Source organism: Vidua macroura, chromosome 5, assembly GCF_024509145.1.
Source record: "Vidua macroura isolate BioBank_ID:100142 chromosome 5, ASM2450914v1, whole genome shotgun sequence".
NCBI classification, from domain to species: Eukaryota; Metazoa; Chordata; class Aves; order Passeriformes; family Viduidae; genus Vidua; species Vidua macroura.
In genome coordinates, this window is record NC_071575.1 from 25,225,709 (window position 1) to 25,247,280 (window position 21,572).

The 21,572-nt window shown below is 48.4% G+C and overlaps 1 protein-coding gene across 1 annotated transcript in view; it reads left to right on the forward strand.

Annotated features, from left to right (window-relative positions):
* The first annotated feature begins 9,713 nt into the window (after positions 1 to 9,713).
* Positions 9,714 to 21,572, forward strand: part of HIPK2 (homeodomain interacting protein kinase 2) — a 128,180-nt gene continuing 116,321 nt past the window's right edge. Inside the window, exon 1 of the mRNA XM_053977577.1 lies at positions 9,714 to 9,969. Within this exon, the coding sequence (XP_053833552.1) occupies positions 9,951 to 9,969 (19 nt within the window). The 5' untranslated portion in view covers positions 9,714 to 9,950. The remainder of the gene's footprint in view (positions 9,970 to 21,572) is intronic.

Genomic DNA, 21,572 nt, shown 5'->3' on the forward strand with positions numbered 1-21,572 from the left:
GAACTTCTGCCTTAAAGTAAAAGCATATCATGACAGCTACTCTAATCACAAAGTCTAAATATAATACAAGGGAAGACAATTCAAGGGAGCTCAGCTACGCTTTTTAAAGCAACTGTCAGGAAACTGACTCTGTGGCTTGCTGCTTTAGAGTAAGATTAAATGAATCAGTCTTACCATTTGAATGCGTGGGAAGTCAGAGACAGCAAAGTGACAACTAAGGACAGTTTATTTATAACTGGGCCCTCCTTCTATAGCTGTTTGTGCACAAGGCTTGTGCACTAAGTACAAAAGTACCTGCCCTTGATGTAAAATTACTCACAAGTGCTACATGTACATCAGGTAGATGGCTATGCTGGTTTGGCCGATTACAAAGTTCATGTAATTATTGAACTGTCTAGTGATGTTTGGGAAAAGAATGCAGCAGCTTCAAAAGGATCTGACTCCATGGTCCTTCAACCAGGAATCTTTCACAACAAGGAAGAGCCTGAGCTGGGCATTACTGGCAGGAGATGTGTGGAGGGATGGCATGGGGGCTGAGGCACCATCAGTGCAGCAGCTTTGCAGCCAAGGCAGGTCTGTGAGGGCTGGAGGGTGATACCGTGGCAGCATCAGTGGATGCTTTATGAGCAGGGACCTTTGGTACTTAAGCTGCAGATCCCCACTCATTGGGCTAAAACATTTCTGACTTTAACCCGGAGGTTTCCAAAACAAGGCTTGTCACTGAGGGTCAAGAGTGCTGTAGCTGCAGATGCAATCATGAGCTTGGGAGAAATTCAGTAGTTTATGGTACTGTCTGAATAATGAGCCCAAGTGGAGCAGCATCGTAAAGAGAAATGGGTTTGTCAAAGGAAAAAAAGGTGGGTTTCTTATCTCTACCTCCTCAGGATGTGGTCCTCATCTTTTAAAGTGTCCTTCTGAGTGAGTGAAAGGCAAAATCCACAAATCTGAGATAAAGCTGCTGAAAGAAGTGCCAGGTAGTGGTTGAGTCCTTTGGCAAAAGTGCAGCATTGCTCTTTGCCTAGCCTCCAGGTGGAAAATTCAATGGAATGAAGCTGACCTCAAGCTTTTATTCCTCCCCACTTTGGCAGGCTTTAATCTATAGCATCAGCCTGCACCCCTAACTGGGAAATATTATTAAAATGACATTAAATATTAAGAGAGACAACACAGCATCTCTCGCAGCGAGGAAGCTCCTGACACAGCAATCTCTTTCTAATAAACTGCCTTGACAAACAATTTACTTATGTTCTTATTTCAATTAGATGAACTACATTGCAGCAGTAAGGGTGAGTGTGGCTGGGTGTTATTTTGAGAAGTAGTAAATATTTATTCTTCTCTCTCTGTGTGGAAGAGGGTGGGCAGCAGGGGCGCAAGACAAGACCTCAAGATGACAATTTTTCAAGCTGTGATAGTCACAGGTTGTGACTAATCAGCAAAGCACAATGCTTTTCTGTCCAGCTTTCACCAATAGTATATCTTTTGGTACAGCATTAACAGTGATGGACATCATGGCCAGGTTTGGCTCTCATAGAGATCTGGGCTGGAAAAAAGGAAAATATCCACTGCATAGCCAAATAAGTAAATACTAGAAGAGTTTTCCACCCTGGACAGAAGGCTCCCACCAAGCTCAGGGCTCTGTTGTGGCTGGCGCTGCCTGTACCAAATGTACTCCTTGGCCTACAGTACCTGAGCACACAGAGTCCCCAGACAGTGGTCAGGTCATGGGCTCAGATCTCCAGGCTCCCAGGTGAGCAAGGGAGTGGTGCAAAGACGGGGGAAGGACTGCTGGAAGGTACTCAGAAATTTAAAGCAAAGAAAATCTCCATCTCTGCTTTCTTGGAAACTTTGCCTGCAATTTCAAATATTTTCTGTTGATGGCATAAAATGTGTGGAAGTAGACACGTGTGCTTGTCTTTGAAACACTGCTGGTCTGATGACCATTTTGGGAGGGGGGATAAAAATGTTTAACTTTGGAAAAGCAGTTGCTTTCCAGAAAATCCCTTGAGGCTCTACACATTGCACAGGTTGGAAGCCACGAGGTTTCTGTCAGCACATCCATACTTATCCCTGAAGTATAGCATAGAAGATCAGCTCTGGCAAAGTGCCACAGAAAGTTTTATTACTTTAAAGACACTGTCTTTGTTTTATAAAGCCTGACCAAAATTTTTACCTCAGTCTGTATACATTTTTTTCCTATATAATAAAATGCATCTCTTTGAAAAGGCTTTTTCAGAGGCTGAAGAGTAGAGGGAAATCCCTTCCCTTGTGCTGAAGGCATGTCTGAGATGAAATATAGCTGCTCTTCACTGGAAAGGCCACGCAATGGGATTTTCAAGGTGGAGAGCAAAGTGGAATAAAGCTGAACAGTGAGGTGGGGTACCTGAGGGGGCCAGGCAGGCATTGCCCAGTAGGAATTCAGCTTGTAAATCATCCTGTTAATAACTCCATAGAGCCTGTAATGATAGGGAACCTCACCTAATGCCTCATCAAAAAGTCAACACACTTCGCAGAACTCATACAACCCCCTACAGCACTTTATAGAGTGAATCACAGCAGATTCAATACAGGAAAAGTATGGAACTTTTTCTTTTCATATGTGTTGCCCTTTTAATCTGAAATAGTCCCTTCCTTTCCCTTTGACTGGTGTTTGGGAATGGATTTTAAATGGGCATTAGTTATAAAATTTCAGATCCAGAAGCAGAGAATTCGGAGTGCAAAATGCTTCATCACGTGTGCATCCACATCCCTAGAGAAATGATTTCAAGTCTGGAGAATGTGTTTTAGGAGGCTGAGCCAAACTGTCCACTGAGTGGTTGCATATGTGTCCAGGGGCATCACAGCATCACCAGTACCAGCAGAGCCACACAGGCTGGTAGGAGCTCAGGCTCTGCCCACGGGGCCCTGATGATGCCACTAGTCATTAAGAAGGTTAAGTTCATGCTGGCAGAGACTGTCCCTCCCTTGGAAATGGCACTTTCAGTAAGACAGTGTGAGTCAAAGTTTAGAGGACACACTGATGATTTCGCCAAAGGAGGATGAGGAATTGCAAAGTGCAAACAGGGTAAAATTTAGAAACAGATCATTTGAAAAAATTCCTGTTTAAAAATGTGAAAGAAAATATTGAGGGAAAAAGAAGTATGGAGATAACTTTGTTTTCAGCAGGATACAAGGACTACATTTAATTTTTTGTTGTATAGACTAGGAAATATTTTTCCTTGCTCTAAGTGTGCCTTTTAATACAGCTTTACCTGCAGAATAATTAACAAAGCCTGCATTACAAATGTGGTGCTCTCAGGAGCTAGGTACTGATGTGTCCTTTCCCACTGCAGCAGAGGTAGGAGGCTTTCCAGTGAGCTCAGGGAAGCAGGAGTCTCTCAGGAATTTCTCAGCACAGCAAATGTACCAGTAGGTGCTATTGGTATTTTCACCAGAAGGATTTTATTCTGTGAGTTTTTTTCTCTTCCAGCCAAGGACAAACCTCTGACACTAGCCCACATTATTGTTTGAAGAAAGATTGAAATCTTGTGCTTCTGACATCGTTTTATTTTTAATTTCCACACTGCAAATGTCAGGGGGAAAAATACCCTAAAAATTATACTTCAGAAAAGTCTATAATTACTTCCAATTAAATCATGGCCCTGGTTGTTTGAAAGACAACCACAGCTAGAATTTCATTATCTGATAAGCACTTTTCTTTAAAATATATTTCAAAGTTTCTTTTATTAATAAGAAGAAAGGGATCCAAGATCCTGCAACAATACCTGAGCCAACTGCAAAAGCTCGATGATGGGAAATTGTGTTTAACCCCTCAAATGGAGAGGCCACATCATTTTTAGGGCGTTTATTTCAGCGATATTCCTGATGGGGAAGCAAGCTGAGGAATGTGATCAGATGTGGTGTTAGGCTGAGGAGAGGTGACCCAGATCTCTGTCTTCCCCGGGGCCCTGATCAGGCTGTGCGCTTGCATCGCACCTTCCCTCTATCCATGATACCCAAAGCATTTTACAACATCTGTCCTGTTTCTCGTCACCACACTCCTGAGTCCATCAGGGTACATCTGTTGAAGCCACTGAGGCTTTATCAGCATCATCTGGTATCATAGTGGGAATTAAGTCTCATCCCTCTGTATGCCTGCACTGTAGATCCATTTGTTACCCCCTGAAAGGGGCATTTACATCACATGAGCTGCATTGAGGAAGCCACTGATGTTCAGACTGAGTAAAAATATCTGAGTTCCTATAAAGCCCCACTTGCTGGTGCATGGGATATTTGTGCTGTAGGTTTTTGTGGTGTTATTTTCAGCTTCAGCTGTGACAGAACCATCAGACCCCAGCCCTACTCAAGTATGCAGCATATTTTCCATATGTGTTCAAAGATAATGGCCTTTCCTCAGAACTTTACAAAATAAGCAGTCATAGTCCCAGCCCGGTACGCTGGCTGTTTTCTGGTGTGCTTGGAAGTCCATCTGGATCATTTGCTGTGAGGAAGAGAAACGCATGGGCTTGAGGGAAGGGGCAGGGAGGCTTCCACAAAACACCTGCCTGCAAAAAGGCTTGTGTGTGGAGGGATAGGTGACACTAGCAGCAATCTAAATCCCTGTCACAAGGGACAGGATTTTCTTCAGGTAATGCCAAAAGGTAGCCTACAGTAAATGTTTGCTAATGATGATCCTTGTAGGTCCCTTCCAACTCAGAATATTCTCTGCTTAGCAGAGATTTAATGGGCATACCATAGCAGGCTGCCTGGGCATCCACAACTTGTACACAGGACAGACATTCCTGCTATCCGTGGAAAAATCATTCCCCAAATATTCCACATCACAGTGGCTACTGTCTGAGCTAGTCTTACTAGGTGGAAAGAAATTAAAAATTGCAATTGACTCACCAGTAAAAATATGTGAGTGTACCCAGCAAATAATGTAGATTCCCTCAGCACTTACCTAATAATTTTGCTTTTAATTAAACTGCCCATTCCCTCACTGATTTACATTTAGAAAGAAAACAACTGTGTGTATTTCACTGGGAAACCTTCCCCTGGTGTTCAAAAAAAATATTTTGCTTTGCTTAATGTGAAAGATTTGGGGCCTGATCCTTATTAACAACTTGCTGCATTTCAGCTCCACTGTGAAGGCAAACAGGTATGAAAGGTTGTCACTGAAGGGGACATGCTCACCCTGTGTGCTTACAGCCTTTCTCTTCTGCTTTTTTTTTTTTTTTTGGCTTTTTGTTTCTTTGTTTATTTTTGATTTTGTTTTTGGGTGGTTTTTTTTGTTACGTTTTTGTTGGTGGTGTTGTTGTTTCTAATGTACTGTACAATCTTTTATTAGTACAGTTTTAGGCTCAATCTCTCCAAAGAAATAAATGCAGTGGATGGACACTGAACCAAGAAAGCTGGGAGCCAGAGACCCCTCAGCTTTGGAGGGAAGAGGAATAAATTGCATCTCAACAGCAGGCACCTCTGGCAATGCCCCACAGGCAGGGTCTGGCAGAAGCACTAAAGAAGAGGAGGTGATACCACCATAGCGTTTCTGGCTCTGAGAGACCAAAGAACATCTTGTGTCCACTCACACATGCCCCCTAAAATGGGAATGATGACCAAAACTTATGTTTTAAAACTCATCTGCCTTTCTTCTTAAACTTGACTTTTAAAATCTGTAATAATTTCTAATGGAAAAGAAAAAGAAGCCCAGACTCTCTCCAATTCCAGCAAGAAACAGTAACTCCTGCTGCTCCCACTGCAATTAAGTATAGGCTCAGGTTGTTACCAGCAGGCCCCTGAGTGAAACACCAGGTGCCTTTTTGGAGGAGTTACATACCAAGACCACCAAGATTTGCATATGTGGGGCAGAAATGGAGATCCTTTGAGTGCCAGCCCAGTGCTGTAAAAAGGCCACCCCTCCTGTCCCTGGCTTAGTGCCTGCCACCACCACCCGGCAGCCATGTCGGACATAGCTGGGCATGCTGCTGCCTTGGTGGCACGTGATGCTCCATGACACAGCTGAGCATGCCACGTACCTGCACCCAGACTAGGGCTGTGTTCATGGGAGACCCAAATATGCAAATGGAGAAATGAAAAAACCTTCAGATAAGGCATTAAAAGGTGCTTCTCCAGTGCTGGCTTGCCATCCTCCCACAAAGTGAAGGGGACAAAGAGAAGAGTTGCCCCTTGAGGTGGGAAAAGTCTCTCAGGATTCAAAATTTCAGTGACACCCCCTGCAGTCTCAGGCAGGAAGAGAGTGGACCATAATGTCTCCAGCAGAACAGCCTTGCCCCAGGGCTGTTGCAGCTGCCCTGCTGACTGACTGGCTCCTGACAGATATGTTCACACCACAGCTATGTTCACATCACAGCTCTGGTCTTGGCTCAGGGACCCAGATGACAAAGGGTGTAACAACCTTGCATGGGTGCTCAGTTTTGGGGAGAATGGAAGGAAGGTTGTAGGCTGAGAGCTGGGCCATCTCCAGAGTGCATCCCCATCTGTTCACAGCAGTGGGGAAGTAGAGCAAGGGGTTGTACCCCCTTAGCTCCAGTCACGTGCCCTGAGTCCTCTCCGAAATAGACACTCAGGAGGAGGCCCCTGGAGAGGAAGGCTGTGCCTGGTTGTGCAAATCCCTGCTCTCTCTATGTGCCCAGAAAACACCAGCATTGTCTATGCACCATGTTTTCACAGCCAGTCTGGGGCTGAGATCAGGACCTGTTGGGGCTGGGTTTTATTTATGTTGCTTCATTTGGCAACAACATTTAAAAACATGTAAGATCATAACAGTCCTTGTTGGTGAAAACATACCCATTAATTTTCCTATCTTGGGAGAAATTGTAAGTGGATGAGAGTCTATAATGTCTTTGGCGATACTGAACCTGAGAGGCATTCAGGAATTGCTGTCCTGAACCAGCCAAGCAGTCCATCAAGTTCAGCACCTTTTCCCTAAGGCAAGCAGATTAACCTGTGCTTTGAAGCCAACAGCTTTAGCATTTCCCTAAGTATGTCACACACAGGTTTGGATGTTCCTGTGTCACCCTTCATGCTCCACCCACCAGCCACAGGGCCGGGGGCACCACTTCCATGCCCAGGCCACACATGGTGAGTCCTGCAGACATCTCTGATGACCCCTTTCTCCTTTTCTTCTGGCAAGGAGTGGGTTTGGTTTCTATTTTAAGCTCCTGTGTCGTGCCAGTTTTGATGGATGTGGAGTTAACACAGACTCCACAGGCTATGCGATAGACCAGGGTGAAAGAAAGGGAGAAGAAACTATCAGTGCAGTCTCACACAGCAAAGACTGGTACATCTGCCCCCATTCTGCAGCTGAGGAGAATGAGGCTGATGCGACTGACCTGGAGCCATGCTGCAACAGAATGCAACGACAAGAAGTGAAGCTGGTTCCTGTAGCAGCCTGCTCCTCTAGGTTTGTCCTCTGCTCTTCTCCAACACTTCTCCAACACTTCTCCACATCTCTTCTTGTGTCTCCCCCTGCAGGGAGGCAGGCTGGGACCAGAAGTATCAGTAGCCTTGGAGAGCAGATAAAGTTCTCCATCATAAAGAAGGCAGCAGTGCAGAATTACAATGACCAGAAACACGTTTTAGTAAAATATGAGGCTTTCAACTCATGCCTAGAGCTGAACCCCGAGGGTGGCCATAGCTAAATAAAAGAGGGACAAGAAACGTTCAAATACTGTGTCTGCTGTCATCTGCACGCTTGCCCTCCATCTCTGGCGTGGTGACCAGCTGAAGGCAGATCCAGTGGTCCAGCTGAAGGCAGATCCATTTCTTTCCAAGATATAGTGATGGTTGATCTCGGGATCACTTCTCAAAATGAAGCAGGGATGAGACGGGAGCAGGTTTTGCTCCCTCTGCTGTACATACTCCTCTAGTGCCATCCCAGCCCACTTTTGAGCCCTCAATCACCTCCACCAGCCCTGCGTGGCACTCCCTGACACATTTAAAATGTATCCTCAGCTTCATGTTGCAAACAGAATGCTAATGGAGCGTGAGACATCTTTCCTGTAGATTCAGGCATTTTTCAGGGGAGGGAGAAAAATCATGCAAAACATTGAAGATACCTTGCAAACAAAGATGGCCCACAGGAGCCTGGGGATCACATCCTCCGCAGTGCAGCCGTGGCCATCCTGCTCCATCGGCTGGTCAGCATGGGTTGTTCCCTGACCTGCTTTTGTCTGCCGGCGTAGGCACCCGCAGCACCCCGAGACAAGGGCCACGCTGGCTGGAGCGCTTGACTCGCACTGAAATCCCCAAGTAAAAGTTACCTCTTGCCTCGCCCTCGAGACATCAGTGGGAGTAGCCGGGTGTTGAGCCCTGCTGCGACCAAGTGCTGCGGTGGCAGAGGTCTGGGTGGCACCAGCAGCAGCGAGAGGCAGCGTTTTGGGGGATCAGCAGTAACAGCCGGCACAAAGGGAGTTACGTCTTCACCGGTCCAGTCCCAAACTGTTCATCTGTAAGGAGCTCCAGGCAGGCAGATCCAGACGGCTGCAAATGCAGGATCACAGCCCGAGGTTTTGTTTCCACCTTTGCCAGAGGCTTTGCATGAGTCTCAGCTTCCTTTGCCTGCGTAATGGGTACCTGGTGACTGACCTTCCTTTGTAAAACTCCTGTCAGGCAAAGGGGGTTCCTCTGGCTTCACCTATAGATTTCCTCTATGCACCAACAAAAATGATGCTCATCGGGTTGGTGCTCCTACAGCAAGAGCTCAATCGGGGAGACGGATGATTTAAAATTAAAAAAAAAAAATAGGGGGGGGCTGGGGGGGGAGGGAAGAGAGGGAGGGGGAGAATAGGCTGTCAATCTCAGTTAGTAAACACTTCTTTGATGTGGTTCCTTTTAAAACAAAACAAAACAAAAACACAACCTGACTCCTAAAAGCAACAACGTATGTTTATTTTAAATGCATCCGCTAAATATTTACACTGCAAGTAAGCTAAACGAAAAAAAAAAAAAAAAAAAGAAAAAAGATTAATCGGAACTTTTGTCAGTGAACCAGATTGTGAAATGCCTTGAGGGAATAGAAGATTTATTTGGGGAGAGGGGAAGAGGTAGGAATTTTCCATGCTATTGTAAAACATGAGCACAAATTATATGATCCCCACAGCCAGTGAGTTGCAAAGCTTCAATCAGCTGCCTTTTTATTTTTTTCCTTTCCTCTCTTTTCTATAAAGAGGAGGGGGGGAAGACAGAAGTGTTTCACCAACTTCTGTTGACTGTTCCTTTTTTCTCCTGATTGAAATGTGTTGTTAAACAAGATCCCACATAATCTCAGCAGAGGGTTTCTCTCGCTCGCTCCCGCTCCTTCTGGGAAGCCGCGATCGGTGCCATCGGCGCTTGATTATTTGCAAACTCCCTTCGCTGCTTTTTTTTTTTTTTTCCTCCTTTTTTTTTTCCTCCTCTCCGTCTCGGTCTCCGTCTCCCTCTCTCTCCCTCAGTCTCTCTCTCCCTTTCTCTCACCCCCAGTGCAACTTTTGCAGGCGCCCCGGTACACGCAGCCATGCCGCGCTGAGAGCAGGGGCACGGCGCCAGCCCCCCTCCTTCCCTCCCTCCCTCTCCTTTCCTCCCTCCCTCTCTCCTTCCCTCCCTCCCTCTCTCCCTCCCTCCCTCCCTCTCTCCCTCCCTCCCCAGCGCCGCCGTCCCGAGCCGGGGGGGCCCCGCCGCCCCTGCCCGGCCCCGCGCCTCGCCCCGGCCCCGGCCCGGCCCGGCCCGGCCCGGCGCCGCCGCCCCCCGCCCGCTCGCCCGCCCGCCCCGGCCGCGTCGGAGGGCCGGCAGCGGGGCTGGATGTGCCCGGCTCCCCCCGCGCTGAGGTGGGCAGCGATGCAGAAGGCAGGCGGCAGCTTCGCCTCCGCCGAGAGACACCCGCTCAAGATGGCAGATGTGTGTTGAGTTTGGGGGGCTGCGATCTCGCGTCGTTCGTGGCGGCGTTGCCATGAATAACAGGCGTCCTTGCACCGATGGCCCCCATGTACGAAGGTAAGCCCCGGCCCGGCCCGCCCCGCCGGCACCCCTGGCCTGGCCGCAGCGGGGGAGGGAGGGGAGAGCAGGGGCTCCCCGGCCGCCCGCCCGCGGTTCGCCGGCACCCCGGCCGATGTTGCGGGGAGGTGGCGGGGCACCATCGCCCTACCGGTGCCCGGCGGGAGCGGGGCGAGGCGCGGGTCGCCCCCCGGCTCTGCCGGTCCCCGACCCCGCGGTCCCGGGCGCTCGGTCCCCGGCGGGGGGCGGTGGGTGAAGTCCGTGCCGGTGCCGAGCAGAACAATGAGGTGGACGGAGCTTGCCCTGCGCCTCTGTGTATGTGTGTGTGTGTGTGTGTATGTGTGTGTGTGTATGTATGTGTGTATGTGTGTGCCTGCTGCCTGCCTGCCCCTCGCCGCAGTTCGCATTCCCAGGACCGGCTACCCCTCTCCGTTCGCCGGTTTCCCAGGAGTTCCCCCTGCCGTGGCTCTTCTCCTCCGAGGCGCGGAGACTCCGCGGGCAGCGGCGACGGGGGACGGAGCTGCTGGAGCCTGCTGTCAGCTTTTCTGGCTTCTCCTTCAGTCCAGCCCGGGCTGCGGCGAGAAGCCCAAGTACCCCAACTTAGTTTCTTTCGGGTTAAAAAATCATAATAATTATATATGTATATATATACTTTTTTTAATATATATATGTGTATGTATATATACGGCTGTGTGTGTTAGATCGATGTGTAGTACAGGCTGTCTGTTAAAAAGAAAAATTCAGAGATGTATCGAGGTTAATTTAAATCCCCTCGCGACGCATTTACCCTTCCCCGTCACCCCTCCCGGCTCGGCGCTGCCCGGGGAGCGTTACATAAAGGGAGGGACATCCCCCGGCGGCCTCGCCATCCCGCCCGGGTGCCGCTCGGTCCGTGGCGGCGGAGACCCGGGCGCGGAGGGGAGCCGGGGGGGGCGGCACGGGGACACGGTACTTTCTTCCCCATGGCGAGGCCGGTAAAACTTATCTGAGGAGGAAATCGAGCCCGGGCTGCGGCGCCCGCGCGGAGGGCGCTCGGCGGGCGGTGTAAAGTTACCGGTGCCCCGCCGGGTTATTTCTGGGCAGCCCCGGGCTCACCCGCTGTTCGGAGTTCGGACCCCGCCGGAGGCGGGCAGACAAAGAGGAGCACTTTCATTAGCGCAGGGAGCACAGCCGGCGCTCCCCGCGCTTGCCGCGGCCGGGCACGGGGCCGCCGGAGTGCGGGGACGGCGGAAAGCCGGGGGGCCGGGGCCGGTGCCGGCGGAGGGGCCGCGGCGGACCCGGGGCGCCGGTCGAGGCCAGCCCGCCGGCGGCGCCCTCTGGTGGCCCCGTCGCGCCGCCGAGCGTCCCCGGCCCCCGGGCCGGGCAGCCCCCCCGCCGCTCCCCGCCCCGCGCCCGGGCCGCCCCCGGCGCCTCCCCCGGCAGCGGGGCCCCGCCGCGGGCGGGGGGAGCCCGCCGCCGCCGCCGACCCCCGCCGCGGCGCGGCGCGGAGCTCGCAGCCCGGGCGCGTACCTGCCCGGCCCCCGCCCGACGGTCCCCGGGGGCCGGGTCTGACCCCCGCCGCGGTGTGACCGGGCCGGTGAGGCCTGGCCGGCATCGCACCGCCGGCCGCGGAGCCTGCCCAGCCCCTCCCGGGCGGGCGCCGCCGGCCGGGGGGGGGGTCATGCGGCGATTGCTCTGAAGTTCGCTCCTCGCCGGGCCGCATCCGGCGGGCGGTGCGGGGCGGTGCGGTGCCCCTTGGAGCGCGGCGGCGCCCGGCGGGTCCGTAGCAGCCGGGGCGGAGGGGCCGCGGGGCCTGCGGTCAGCCCGGCCGCGCTCCCCTTCCCGGCGCGCCGCAGTGGGCGAGCGCCGGCACGGCCGCCTCCCCGCAGCCGGGCAGGGCAGCGGAGGGGAGGAAAGAGGAGAGGAGAAGAGGCCGCGGCCACTACCGGGGCGAGCAGGGCGCCGGCTTGTTCCTGAGGAGGGGGCGGCGGTGCTGCACCGGAGCGTGCGGTAGAAGTTTAGCGGTTCCTTAGAGCATCCTAACTTCAGCGGCGCCCCTGCTTCTGCCTGACTGGGAAAAGAGAGCAGATGGAAAAAAAAAATACCCTGAAAGTGACCCGTAGAAACAAATTCCCCGCAGCAGATACGAAAGGGTCTGCGGCCGGGCTCTTCAGCATACCTTAAGCCTCAAAATAGGTGAATATGCTAAATGGCAGGAGCCAGAGATAGCGTAAAAGCTGATAGGAATTGTTTTATCTCTGTTGTGTTGCGGTATGCTTGCGGGTTAAATTGCTGCTGAATGGCTTCGAGGGAGGTGGAGGAGGGGTTAATGATTGTTTTTCGCCTCCTAGTTGCCATGAGAGGTCCTTAGAATTCCCTGCAATATCGCAGTGCATAGATAAAAACTTACTTATCGCAGAGGATGCAATTTTCTCCTTGGAGGGAGGCAAGGACTGCCATCCTCCCCTGCGAGCCTCACGTTATGTGCATAACCAGTTCGGTCTGTAGCCCTCCTCTGGAGCATCAGGTAGAGCCAGGCCACTGAGGAGAGCACAGGAGCCGAGGGCTCGGATGAGCACTGCGACGGGCAGGCACAGCTCTGCTCCTGCCCTTGGCCGAGCCGTCTCAGTTGGCACACATGCACGCCCACCGCCACCACCGCAAGGCAGGCGAGGGGAGGTGAAACCATATCCCCGCCGTACCGATTTCAGAACATAGGCTCTTTGACAGAAAACGCACCCTGGGAGGAAATGTGACACCTCAAAGGCCTTATGAAGTGGTTCCAGTAGAAATTTAAGTGAGTGGTAACATAGAGCACACGCAGAAAGTCACCCAGCATTCTTGACGTGCAGGTGAGGGTGGTGTGCGCTTGTGCAGAGCAGCTGGCTTAAATACCATTTCTGGGAAGCAGAATGGTGCCTCACCTGATATTAATAGGCGAGGCATGATAAATAAGTGACTATCTGGTGTGAAATCCTCTCCCACACACACTGTGCCAGGAGAATTTTCTCATTTGTTTTAAATAATTTGGAGGTTTGGCTCTTGTCTTCTCCTCTCCTGGGCTTCTCCTCATTGTTTTTTTGGTTTTTTTTTTTTTTGTTTGTTTGGGGTTTTTTTGTGTGTGGTTTTTTTTTTTTTTTTGGTGTTTTTTTTTTTTTTTTTTTTGGTTGTTTGTTTTTTGGTTTTTGGTTTTTTTGGGTATTTTTTTTGTTTTTTGGGGGTTTTTTTGAGTGGTGGAGAGCTTAGCAGTAAAATGAAGGACATAAAAATATAACAAGTGAAACAAAACAGAAGTAACACTGCTGCACAATGTTTGACGTGGTTTGTAGTTTCGTTTGTGAGCTGTACAAGGAAATGAGTTGAGTTTCAAAGCAGACCTCATCAGGTGTAATCCTACATGGCCTCTGCTCCAGACTTGGGGCAAACTAGTGGCTGCCATTCTTCTGAGCACCAGAGATGTGGCTTGATCAGGAGTGGTTGTACCGTCTTTAGAGGAGGTGAATGGCTTAAGCCAGGCAAGAATCTGGTTCTTTGGACCCTCCTCTAGGCAGTATTACTCTCACCTGTGCACTCACCTTGTGACATTTCCTACTGTGCAGAGAACAGAGCCAGGCTCTATGGTCCAGGGGAGACTCCAATTTAAGAGGGGGGGTCTGCCAGACATCACAGGCTGTGGGTGGATTTTTGCCTAGGAAGGGTGTCTCCAGCAATTTCCTTGGCGTCTCGTACCTGGCATCCTTCACAATTGTGTAAAGAGAGGTATTTATATCTATTAACCTTTATTTTCTAAACAGTGATTACCTCTGTTTTGGTTTTGTTCCTCTTCACTTAGCTTCTTACTTATTCTTGACAACTTTGTTGCAATTCAGAGTGTATTTTTAGCAGCCACATCGGTAGTTTTCTATGTGGGTGGCTCATGGAATTAATCTGGGTAATATTTGTAAATTGCACCTCGCCACCGGTGCGGCTGCTAGAGCTGAGCACAGGCAGGGACCTGCCTGCACGCTCTCCTTGTCACACATGGGGCTGGGAAAGCCGAAAAATCTGACCCTGTACTCGTTGTGGATCAGATCCCATTTAAAGCTGGAAACAGGCCAGCCCTGCTGGGTTTTGAATTCATCCTCAAATCTCACCAAAGCACACAAAACTTGCTCATCAGGGAGGTGGCCCCAGTGAGGCAGAGTAAAGGTCTTTACCCCAAAGTTTATGCAGGGAGATGATAACTCAGAGACACTTCCTGTTTATGAAATAATAACCAGAACTTAAGCTATGTCAGTGCTGGGACTAGAAGCCTAAGTTTTTAGTTGCTCAGGATATGGCTATAGCCAGGACAACAGGAAGCCCCCTCCAGTTAAAATTATTGTTCTTATCATGCTCCTGTGTCTAGTGATTAAACAAATTTGCTATGTAATGGGTGAAAAATGCTGTTTTATTTTCAGAAGAGGAAAGAGCATTGCTGGGACTAGGGGCTGTGGTGAGCAGACAAAGAGGCAAGCTCAGTTACTCACCACAGTCATCAGCCCTTGCACTCTCTGCAGTGCATTCCTCTTCGTGGCTGTAACAGGTGGGGAAGACCCAGTCGTCTTCAGCTGGACACCTCAGCTGGACTAGGAAGTGAAATAATTTTCATTTGTCCATCACTAGGTTTCCCCATTTCTAGTGGTTGTTATTTACTGCCCAGTTTTACATGGTGCTTTGAGACCACTGGATTTGGTTACATCCAAATGGGGTAAGAGTTGCCTGTGCCTGATATTCAGTGCAGGTTCTTCTACTGATGGGAAACCTATCAGCCTAGAGACCTCCTTGATGACTGTGAGGCTTTTGAACTTAGCTTAGCCCTGGGAAGTTAGGCTGTGTATTTGGAGATAGATAATGGACTTGGGTGGCTAAATGAATAAGGCCCGATTTTGGCCACATCACAGCAGTAGTGCATAAAAGTATGTGAATATTTGGTCAGGAGGACAGTTGGGAAGTCAAATCATGACAGGATTGGTGACCTGGGCCTGGAAGTAAATCCCTGTCCTGATTGTGGACCTCACCAAGTGGGTCCCAGGTGATGGTGTTAGAGCTTTCCTGCCAGATGTTGAGGTCAAAGGAAGTGCAGTCACCTTCTGCTCAGACCAGGCTAAGACACCAGTATGAGGCAGATGAGACAGCTTCTTCCAGCTGCAGGACTCAAGGCAATTGTGATAGTACTGCCCATGGGCAAGACCCCTGAGAAGAGTTTGTAAAGGCATTCAGTTGTGGGCTTACAGCTGTTACGGTGTCCCCATCCCTCTGTCTGTAGTGAACAGGTAGGCTAAGACTGGTTTGCTGGGGTTTTTTTTTAAGGTTCAATGCTTTTCCTCTCTGATCCCAATTTAAGAAGATATTTTCAGGTCTGTGCCTAAATTTAAGCTCACAGACGGTGCTGCTGACTTCATTAGGATTGTTTATGTCTTTAAAGCTGGCCGCATGCTGAAGTACCTTTCTGACTCATGGCCTCTATAGCTTAATCACACCATTTATAAAATGAGGTTGTTTCCTCACCCTTACTAGGAAATCTCTGCCCTCTGAATGTGAAATATTATTTATAGGTCTTTCTCTTACTTTTGAAAGGATAACTGGTTGATAACAAGAAGTGAGAATTAAACATTGTTTAGAGAAAAGGTTGTTTCTTGAGCTGTTTACATACCCTAATGTGGACCAAGGTAATTAACTGGAAGGCTTCTCTTTTGAAACTATTTCCCCTAGCAGTACAGAATTCACCTTTTCTTTTGAAAATAAACACAGATGATAATTTCACTCCAGGCACGGCATTTAGCAATTTGTTTGTCATGCAGGAAGAGTAGAGGCATGTTACTGCTACCCCTCATTTACACCATGGAGCACCCCTGATTACTCCCTCATTTGGCCATATCAGCAAACTGAGGTCCATCCTCAGGAAAGCACAAGTGCCTCTATTTTGGGACCACTCCTGAATTCAGGTAGCCTTCAGAATCGGTAATTTTGATGGCAAAAACACTTCTACTAAGACTTGCCCATGCACGTGAGTGGAGGAGCAGCCCCTGTCTCCATAGGCAGGCAAAGGCATTTCCACATCTCAAAATACCTGGGAAAATCCACAGTCAGGACTAAATTAAAAAGCTGTCTGTGCCATTAAGATTTGTTTATTGAATGGAAGTACCAATAAGCTGCAATAGTGTGAATTTATACCATGCTGTATATGTTCAAGGTGCTATATAAAGAGTGGCTGTCTGATCAGGTCATTGACAGAATGATGCCAAAGAACAGTTTTTTGCTTACTCACAGGACATGCGCAGAATAGCCAGAGGAAGGGAAGCATCTTCGAGAAGTGAACCCCTTGAGCTGCTCCTGAGCTGCTCCAGAATCCTGAGATTCTGATACAGATCAGCAACAGTGTCACTGAAACCCAGGGAGCTACCCAAGTGGAAGCACGGTCTCTATGGGATGAGCATTAGCCTGTCAGTGTCATGTTCTGGAGGGAGAGGGAGTTTTATGCTGGGTGAAGGATGCCATAGTTTGCTCCCTTGGTTTTCTTCAGCATCACCACTGAATGGGACATATATTTGGAGAAGCTGAAACTCTATTTACATGTTGTTCTTTGTCCTGCTCACCTTCCAGGGCCTGTGCTGACATCTTTCTCTGGAAGGACAAAGTAAGAGCAGTCACATACAACTCCTTCCCTGAAAAGTGGGAAAGGTCATCCCACAAGGCATTGGTATTTGCCAGAGATACTTGGGAAACCACGAAGGACAGCTGCCTTCTCTGTTCTTTGTAGAGTTTAATCCATAAAGGTGCTAGCAAGACCTGGAACAATGGTGTTACCTGGCAGAACCTGCAGGCTAACATCTGCTTTGGTCCAGAAGGCTTGACAGGTTGGGCTCTGGACTATGCTGAAATGCTAAAGAAACTTACCTCTCACCAAAATCATTTAAATCATAGGAAATGGGCAAAGGAAAGATTTTAAAAAGTGTTTTAAAGCAGAATATCAACTGAACATTTTAAAGCAGAATATCAACTGAACGTGTCTAGCACGTTCTTTAACAGGCTTGCCCAGCATATTCCCCATGTATGGACAGTCCACAGTATGTCCAGGCTGTCATCGTTGCCCTTTGCTTTGTCACTGAAAAGATTTTACCTCCTCTCTAACTCCTCTGTGCTTTGCTCACTCTGATTCATTGTCCTGTTAGCTGTGGGTGTTGGAAAACTCTTCCTTTGTCTTTGTCATGTCTCTCCTTTGTGTTCCTTAGGCTAAATCATATCTTGAACACTTTCTTCAGCTCTTTCTCTTGTACCTTTTCCCCTTCAGCTCTGACCATTCTCCTGGTTCTCTGTGCTCCATTCAGCTGGTCCATCTCTCTCTTGAATGGCACTGCTAGACCACAGTGCTGTATTTGGGTCCTGTGCTGGCCAAGGAGAGCAGAAGTGTTTTTTTTGTGTCTGTTACAGTCAGTGCTCCTATTTGGTTTAACTTCTGCATCATAACATTGTTCATCTCTGTGCAGCTTGTGATATACTGTGGCACACAGATCTCATCCAAGAAGTCTGATGCCTCATGAGCCATTTTCTATCCTGTATGTGTGGAGGTAGACTTTCCTACCTAAGTGTGTGATTTTTGATGTATCCCATTTGAATGTCATCCTGTACCCTTCAACTTGTCATGATAGTGTTGAATTATCTAATTCCCCCGATTTTGCAATCCTGCTTGATGTCACCTGCCAATTGAAAAAGCACAGTCTCTGTTTCTTCACTGATGTCTGCTTTGTTGTTGATTCTGCAGTCCCAAATATAAAGTACAGAAGAGAAGGAATGGTTTCATATAAACCAGAAAGAGAAGCTTGCCCACAAAATATAAAAGAAAAGAAACTGGAAAACACACACAACACTTGGCATTGTTTTCATGCCTATTCTTTTATTCTCCTTTGGTGCTTTTAAGGTGTTCCTAATAACATTTGCATTTGCTGTGCCAAGCAAAAGCAGAATCTTACTGTACTAGGCATGACATTGACATGAAGGGGTAGATAGTTACCACCCCAAAGGATTTGCATTTCATATAGATGCAGACACAGGAGCGTGCATCATACAAATTGGCAGGACACCTTCAGGAGAGGAAATCACAATGTGTGGGTTTTGCACAACATTTGTGACACAGGTTCCTCTGGGAAAGGAAAGGGGTGGGCTGAAAATTGAGGAGGAGTAAGTCAGTAGGTCAGGAACAGGAGGAGAGAGACAAGTGGGGAGCAAAGATGAGGGCAAGTGACTGTTACAGAATAGAGGGAGATGATCCCTGAGATCTTCAGGGGCTGAGGCTGTCACAGCCAAGGCTGGCAGGAATGGAAAATTGAGTGAAATGCTGAAAATCCCATCTTGGACTGTTTCTGCAGTTGCTCTTACTGACTTCAGTCTCTCCCAGTTTTTTCCTCTGCAGTTGTCTCTAACATCTTTGCAAGAGAAGGTGAGCGAGGACAGGAGACAGTAGATGTATCCTAATGTTCACAGGCCGAACAGAGAGTCTGTCTGGGGATTCCCCATCTGGAGCTGACACCAGAGGCAAAACTGATGCCGTGGCATTCACTTTAAATCTCTGATCCCGCTCACCATGCTCAGGAACAGAGATGGGACAAAGATTATCTGAAACACCAACAATTCTCATTGCTCTGAGATCCTTGTGGTTTCCTCCTTCTCTGCCATTGCTCTTCCCATGACAAGGGTGTCTATGCAGGACAAATTTGATGTGCCATCCTCCTTCCTCCTCCCCATCAGGCAAATTCATGTTGAATTTTCCCTCAGCCTGCACATGATGTCTTTAAGGACATATATGACTGCCCCACCCTCTCTGTTCTACTCTCACCATCAGTCAGGGTGGCTAAAAAAAGTTGCGAGCACAGAGACCCAGTCATCAGCACCTGAGCTCATGGGGGAGAACCTCATGTGCATCCTCCTGCACATGGATGTGCATGGCCCGGACGCTGGGCACATCTCAAGCATGTGAGGTTCAACACACTGTTCTCTCTAGGAGCATGTCAGGTGTGTCAGTATGTTTGGTAGTGAGTCTGTAAGGTTATGGTCTTTCTCTTGGGTGAAGAGAGCAAGAAGAAAAAAGCTGGTTTTTTGCATAGAGTTTGGGGTTAGGTTGTTTATTTGCTACTGGATGTGATCCAGTGGATTCAGTATGCCTTTGCACAGAGAGGAAGCAGCAGAGGGGAAACAGTCTAGGAGGCTCCTGGAGTGTGTGGAAGATAACTTCCTGACACAGCTGGTGAGTGAGCCGCCAAAGGAAGGCTCCCTGCTGGGCCTGTGTTATGGGAACAGACAAGGACTTGTGGGTGATGTGGTGTTTGGAGGCCGCTTTGGGTACAGTGGTTGGTTCTCAATGCACAAGAAGCGAGGAAGGGGCTCAGCAGAAGGGCTGCCTTGGACTTCTGAACAGGGCAGACTCTGGCCTGTTTAGGAGACAGATTGATAGGGTCCCTTGGGACAGACCTGAGGGACAAAGGAGTCTGGGAAGGCTGGATGTTCTCCAAGAAACAAATCTTAAAGGCACAGGAGCGCTACAAGAAAGACATTGAAGTGCTGGTGCATGTCAGAGAAGGCCAACAAAGTTGCTGAAGGATCTTGTGCACAAGACTTAGGAGGAGCAGCTGAGGGTGATGGGTTTGTTTAGCATGCAGAAAAGGAGACTCAGGGGAGACTTTATCTTTCTCTACCACCAGCTGAGAGGAGGTTGTAATGAGGTGGAGGGCAGCCTCTTTCCACAGGTAACAAGTGATGGGAGAAGAGAAAACAGCCTCAAGTTGTACCATGGAAAGTATAGATTGGATGTTATGAAAAATTTCCTTATGGAAAGGGTTTGTCAAACACTGGAACAGGCTGCCCAGGGAAGTGGTGGTATTTAAAAATCTCTGGAGGTATTTAAAAGACATAAAGATGTTATTCGAGGGGACACAGTTAGTTGTGCACTTGGCAGTATTTGGTTAACTGTTGGTCTCATTGATCTTAGAGGTCATTTTCAGCCTAAGGAATTTTATGGTTCTGTTTACTTTTGCTTGAGGACATGAGGTTTTTTTTCTAGTTACAGGTTGTAGAAGCATACACAGGATGGGGGATAGCCAGCAAGCTCCCTAACTATTAGCTGCATTGATGGGGTGTTACACTTCAGGAGGGAATGTTACAGCAGATGATGGAGTGGCTTGGTGAAGACTTGGGCTCTAGCAGCAATACTCAGAGAATATCCAGTCCCAGAAAACTTGCTGAACATTTCAAAGAAAGTTTGTTTTTTTTCAGGAAGGTCCTTTAGCTTGCTCAGAATATTTTTACTTGTAGGCAAAATTTGTAAGCATTCTTTATTTTTAAAGTGCGGTTTATATTCTGCTCTTGTCTGCAACAACTCCAGCACGTCGATGTATTTATCTTTTCCTTGTTAACACTTACCATTCCTGGAACATCTCCTGCTCAGCAGCTGTTTGTAGGTGTTTTGTTTTTTTTTTTTCCCTCTCCCATCGTCTTGTACCTTTCCTTCCTGTTCATGGCATCTATAAACCTCTTGTAGTGACATCATAGCTGTTTCCATAGCAACAGATTATGATACTAGAACAGAGGATAATATCAAACAGGAGGAGGAAGAGATAAATTATGGTGTTTGTGTGTGTGTGTCTGAGGGCTTGATTATATTCCTACATCTCTTCCAAGGATGTTGTCTGCCTAGCTTCTTCTCTGTTTATCTTACATGCCTTTTAAAGGTTAGGAAAATGTGAAGGAAAAAAGATCTGGAGGTCAGAACAATACAGACACATATTTTTGATGGCCTCTATGTAAACCGAGTAGGCTGAGATTTATTTTTTTACCTCTGGTAGCTCTCCTGTGTCTCTTGAGAGTAGTCTGGAGAAAACTTAGAGGCACAACAATCCCCTGGTATGGCTTCACTTTTACTTTAATTACCAATTATTCATAGCCACTGGCAGCTGGGATCTGAAGTCAAGAATCTCTGTGCTGCAGATTTTCCAAAAGGTGGACAACTGCTACATGGCATTGCCCCAGAGAACACACAGCTGTATTTGAGAAGGGATGTGACAGGTGCTCAAATCAGCCAGAGGTGGCATGGGGAGAAGAGGGACAAGTAGCCAGAAGGATATTAGGGGAACTGTGATCTCTGGACTGTTCAGCCTGCCCAGAGAGTAGTCTGAGCCTCATCCCAGGGTTAGCTTTTCACAGTGGCATTTGTGGAAGATGGGTTCCAGGATGGGTTCCAGGATGGGTTGTGGGCTGGTTTTTGACCATCTGCGTTGCTCTTCCATGGCTTTGGGCTATCCCTCTGTCAGGAGATGACAGCAGCAGGATTGCAGAAGGGTGAGTGCCCATATTGCTCCATATGTGTAATGGCAGGAAGGCTGTTTGCTTAAATCAATAGGCTGGAGGAGAAGAATGTCCAGCTAAAATATGTGGTGTTTTATTTTCTCCTAGGCAGCATTTAGTGTTGACAAATTCCACATAGATTGGCAAGGATTTTCAACAGGTCTCTGGTTTACCTCCAAATAGTGGTAATTTCCAGCCATCATTGCTACTTTCCTATTTAGATGTTTGACTTCAAAAGCTGGAGAAAAATTTCCAAGAAAATTGTCTTT